The sequence below is a fragment of the Echinops telfairi genome, unplaced genomic scaffold (genome assembly GCF_000313985.2).
Source record: "Echinops telfairi isolate 266 unplaced genomic scaffold, ASM31398v2 ScPeMD7_7421;HRSCAF=8459, whole genome shotgun sequence".
Taxonomy (NCBI): Eukaryota; Metazoa; Chordata; class Mammalia; order Afrosoricida; family Tenrecidae; genus Echinops; species Echinops telfairi.
In genome coordinates this window covers 19357165-19362676 of record NW_022111321.1, presented here as the reverse complement: position 1 = coordinate 19362676, position 5512 = coordinate 19357165, and the positions used below count along the sequence as shown (strand labels likewise).

The 5512-nt window shown below is 42.3% G+C and overlaps 1 protein-coding gene across 1 annotated transcript in view; it reads right to left on the bottom strand.

Moving 5' to 3' along the window:
- Nucleotides 1–4874, bottom strand: part of ZC3H12C (zinc finger CCCH-type containing 12C) — a 63970-nt gene extending 59096 nt beyond the window's left edge. The window contains exon 1 of the mRNA XM_045297740.1: nucleotides 4749–4874. Within this exon, the coding sequence (XP_045153675.1) occupies nucleotides 4749–4874 (126 nt within the window). The remainder of the gene's footprint in view (nucleotides 1–4748) is intronic.
- Between the last annotated feature and the right edge of the window lie 638 nt (nucleotides 4875–5512).

Here is a 5512-nt window from a genome sequence, read left to right as displayed (position 1 = left end):
CTGGCTTTGGAATATCATTACTTTATTGTTGAGAACATATGTATTAAAAACTTGTAGCACGTCAATAGTTTCAACCTGTACACGTCCGTGATGGGAGTTTCTGAGCTGTCCGGCCCTTCTCACGCTTCTTTCCTGAGTTGCTCCGACCCCACAGCATGAACTCACTGCCCCTTATGGCTCCGATCTCATTGTCCCAATGGCTCTGGTCCATCTGATCCCATACAGATATTCTTAAAAGAGCGTAACACCCAAGGCCATCATTTTCCCAAGGTAAACAATGCCACTGCTCTGATGTTAATAGACTTCAGGGGATAGTTTTGGTGCCATGTATCTGATCTACTCCCTAGTTCATCACGTGGAGTTTTAAAAGCTTCCGAGCAGCCATCGAAGACCCCACAAATGGGCTCTCTGCCTGGAGCAGCGAGTCAAGAACCGGAGGGGGAAATGGCTTGTGGGGCTAACTGCCTCCATGGCCAACAGCCACCTTTCCCAAGAGACCTTGAGAACGGGACGGTGCTGGGCTACCATGACTGAACAAAACTTATTTCAGGATTTTGATTAGGTGGAAGTCCATCTTGACCTGTCTTGTTTACGTTTTGTTAAAAAATAAAACTCATTGCTATTGAGTCAATGCTGATTTAAAGCAACCCTGTCTGGGGTTTCCTAGGCTTTAAAGCTATACAGGAGCAGAGTATTACCCACCCACCCCCCACCCCACCCCCCGACCCCCTACCCCACATACACACACTCACATTTCCCCCTGCTTCAAACAAGCACTCTGCTAGAAAAAAGGCCATCAATAGTTAAGGATTCATGTGTAATCAAAGTCGGAAATAAACATTTATTATCTACCTGTTACTCTAAGGAATGATCTAGCCCAAGACTCAGCACCTGGCAGCACATTTGCCAAATTAGGATTCGGGCGTAGGTTGGCACTCAGGAGTTCTAAAGTGCTTTCTCCACCTGCCACCACCTTTGCTCAGGTGCCACCACAGCACGGGGTGTTCTCAGAGCTGAGTTGCAGCTGCCAAGTTGGCGGCTGCTCTCTAACCGTCCAGGCCGGCAGCGAAGCCCCCTCCTGAACCGGCATACAGGGCTGCCTGGGAAGCCTCTCAATTGGCTCCTGGTGGGATTTCTACCCAGATCGGACTTCAAGCATACATGAGCTATACTTTAAGCATCAGATTTAAGCATACATGATCAGACTTTAAGCATGTACGATCTATACTTTTGGTCCAATCTCTCTTAGAAAACCTTTCTAATTCGTGGGATCAGGATCTGACTTCAAATATTTTCCACCTCTTGTTCTCTGCTGAGGTGTTCAACCAAAAGGGAGGTTTTAAAACACACAGGAAATGAGATCAGAGACCCTCTCTTTTCACTGTGAGCAGAAGGCCAGAAAGAACAATGAGAAGTACAGGATGTCATGGCAAGTAAAATGAATCAGAGATTTGAAGCTTTTTTTTCTTTCCTTCTTCAAAAGAGTAAATCTGTTCATTTCCTTATTTGCAGGAATCACAAGACCCGCCACCGTTCTGCATGATCAAGATCGTGGAGTGAGTTCTGTAATTCCACTACTCCTTCTCCATCTGTAGACTTTTCCAGGGCTCCCCCCTTCTTTCTTTCTCGTTTAGAAGCAGAGACATATGCTGGGTGTTGTGTAATTGTCACAATAGCAGCCACAACAAAAGTTAGAGAAGGAAATCTGTGGCAGCAGACAGAATTGTGTCAGAGTCTGAAATCAGGTATTTTATGTAGGTCACCTTTTATAAATAGTGGTTAAGAGTGGGAGTAGAGGTTGGCACTGTCACCTGTCACCTCTTTGATAAAGGGAAGCTTTTAAGCTTTTCGGTAGCACTAAACGGCAGGGTACCCTGGTATTTAGAGAAGAACAAAAGTGACCCTGATCTCAAGTGCTCACCTAATAACTCCATGATGGGCTGATTGGCTCAAAACTGAGATGCAAATAGACATCTGTGCCAGGCCCTGCGACTAACGAGCAGAAATACACTCTGACTACAATACACCAGAACGAGAAGGCTGCAACAGATGGAGAGTCAACACAAAACAAACAAAAAAAGTCTCAAAGCCCAAATCCATCTAATCTCTAAATTAATACGCTCTTCCAAAGGACTGTTGTGAATCTTTTTTTTAACATTAGAAGTGGATGACAATGAAATTACACACGGTGGGAGGTGGCCAAACAATACCCCCAAAAGAAAAAGTTATGGTGCTAATACATTTAATAGAAAATAAGAAACAAAGGACATTAAGCATTTTAAATGTAAAGGCTAGAAATACTCAAAATGAACCAAAATACAGATGGATAAAGACATTAAAAAAAACAGAAATTAAAAGCAGATATCAATTAAGAAAAAAAAAGGAAAAGGAAAAAATGCTAATAAAATGGAAATGGATTCTAAATAAACAACCAACCCAACTTGTTAAAAATGTGATTCAGGGGTTGGGAAACTGAACAAATAAGTAACATACAAATGTAATGTCTTAGCACATGAAAGAAATATTTTTTAAAATTTTGCCATAAATTAAGAATTTCGCATCAAATCTCTATGCCAAATAAATTAAGAACTAAGCATCAAAATGGACAGAAATAGAGACTACAAGTGTGAATAACTATGGAAGAAATAAACACTTTGTTAACTTTATAATACCCTCTAATCCTTCCAACAAATGCTGGGCTCTATGGCTGTGCTCTAGCACAGCCCGATGCTTTCAACAACTCTTGGGTTGTGCAGACTGTCCTAGGGCATTGACGACAGAAAGCAGCCCAAGTGGTTTACCAGGCAAATGCAACGCCGTTGAAAAAAAAAATCCATCAAAACCAAATTTTAACAAAGTAATGCAGCACAATAAGCTAACAATACACATTAGTAAATAGGCTTTACTTTGTAACAATAGATCATATAATGCTGAACAACTCTTGTTAATCCAACTCCAACATGTACTGAGTCTCTTGTTGCTGGGTTGAAAGCAGACGGTGAGAAAGGAATCAAAGTTCGAGAGTTTCGGTTTGAGTAGCTGAAGGGAAGGCCTATTCGGAGGGAGAGCAATTGTTTTAGTTGCTTGTAGTCTCAGATACCCAAGCTATCCAAGTAGAGACAGCCAGCTGTGTACAGAAGAGGTGAGGATTGGAGATATTCATTGGGAAGTAGCTGCGTCGAAATGGCATTTCAAAACAAGGTACTGACTTGGGCTCACTTTGGGGAAATGGAGGAAAGGAAGCAAGTTCAGGGTGGAAATTTCAGTATACTAAGGACAGAAGGTCACTGCCTTGAATTCTAAGTATCACATTTTGATATTTTCAATCTCCTTCGATGCACACGCAAGCTGGACAATGAAAAAGGGAGCGTGACGAGGGGAACATTCAAATGATGATGCTGGCAAAACACACAGACGCTACCACGGACTGTCGAAGAAGGAACAAATCTACCCTGGAGGGAGTACGGCCAGAATGCTCCACAGACATCAGGATGGCTACACTGTTAGGAGGGAGTCATCACTGGAGAGAGAAAAGTGCTTCATCAAGGAGAGGGTCAGCAAAACAGAGAGAGACCTTCAATGAGAGGAGGGGACACAGAGGCTACAGCCATGCACAACAACGGTGAGGAGACCCCAGGGACAGGCATCATTTTTATTCTGTTATATAAGAGGGCGGGGGTGTAAAAAAGTTTGAGCAAAAACTCCATTATCTTTCTATTCCATTTCCCCCCATGAACTTTTCAAAGCCCGCCCCCCCCCCATATAAGCTTGTTTTATGTTAGAGGCACAAAAACCATTTAAGGAAAACCTTAAGATAAATAAAAATGTTGTTTTTAAACTGCTAACATCTACAAAGTACAGTTTCAGTAGTACTGCTATTTAGGAGTTTGTTTAATAACGTGCACATATATATATAATGGAGACAGTATTTTTCAGTGCTCTGCAAAGATGCTGGAGTCAGGTGGGCCTGGAGACCTTCCCCGGTGCAAAGATTTTATTTAGATAAAGGGTTTTGTTTCATGGGGGTACTAGCTGTATCATTTATAGAACTCTAGACAATGGTGAACAGAGAGTAAGTATCAAAGTTCACACAATGGAAACAAAGAATGGTTAAGTAAGGTAAAAACAGTATATTTTTAGTCAATTAGTTTAAACCCATCTAGTAAGACTAAAGAGTTACTGCTTTTAACCCACTTAATCATTCTGCCTTTGTTTCAGCTGTACGAACATTGAAGATGTATCTATAAAACAGTTAAAAGGTTCACACCTTAAAGAAATCCTGCTATAACACGTTCCATCTATTTTCAAATTTCCCACATTGAACTCCTGTCGATATTTCCAGGAACATGGCACATAAGTAGGTGGTACCAATGTCAGCAACCAGTAGCCACCATCAGGTTTAAAAGCGCAATACCAAATGGGAAGGAGGGCCCCTTAAGACCAAAAATATGCCCTAAAGGCCTGCTATTACTCAATACTCTTCTCTCATTTTAGCAACTGCAGTAAGGCAAGAAAAAATGTCTGACTGAAAAAAATTCGACAATATTTTTGGGTTATTATATATTCTGAAAGTCGAGATTCAACTGAACGAGTGTTGGAACTAGGTCTTAAAATTAATCTGGTAACTATAAGAGTTAACCAGTCAGATGGTTATCCACCAACGAATAACGTGACTGTACACGAGCCACTACCAGGTTTTAAAACCTAGGTCCCTGGGTGATGCAAACGGCTGGCGCTTAACCACTCACTCGACAGCTGGCAGCACAAACCCAAGTAAGTAAGGCACTGCTAGCGCAGGTGCTGGTCACCTGTTCCGTACAGCTAACAGCCGAGAAAATCCTATGGACCAGGTCGACGCTGTTAACACATGCCATTGCCCGAGTCAGAATCAATTTGATAGCAAAGGGTTTGGTTTCTAAAATCACACCAAATCACTGCTTTGGAGCTCATTTCAGCTCACAGTGACTCTACAGGAGAGAACACTACTGCACTATGCTGGTGCCCAGGCTGCCAATCTTTAGGGAAGCAGGTCTTCCTCCCATGAAGTGGCTCAGATCTTTTCGTCAGCAGATAAGCACCTAAGCGCTGTGCCACGGAGGCTGCTTTAGCTTTGGCTTGCTAGGTATACTGCATAATGAGGGGTAATAACATAAAACAGACTGTGTAATGAGGGGAAATCACGCTCATACTAAATAATGATGGCACACCTTTCTCAACGCTAACAACCCAAACCACCAAACCACGGTTAGTGAGCTGATCATCACACGTAGTGACACTCTACAGTGCTTTCAAGGCTGTAAGGCATTACCAGAACAGAGAGCCTCTTCTCTCTCCCGGGGAGTGGCCTGTGGGTTCGAACCACGGATGTTGTGGTTAGTAGCCTGATGTTTACCTGACCACCATCAGGTAATCAATCCCTGCAACTACAATGTTATATGACTGTGAGTACTATTACCACGATTTTATGGATGAAGCATCTAAGACTTAGGAACTGATAAACAACTTGATCAAA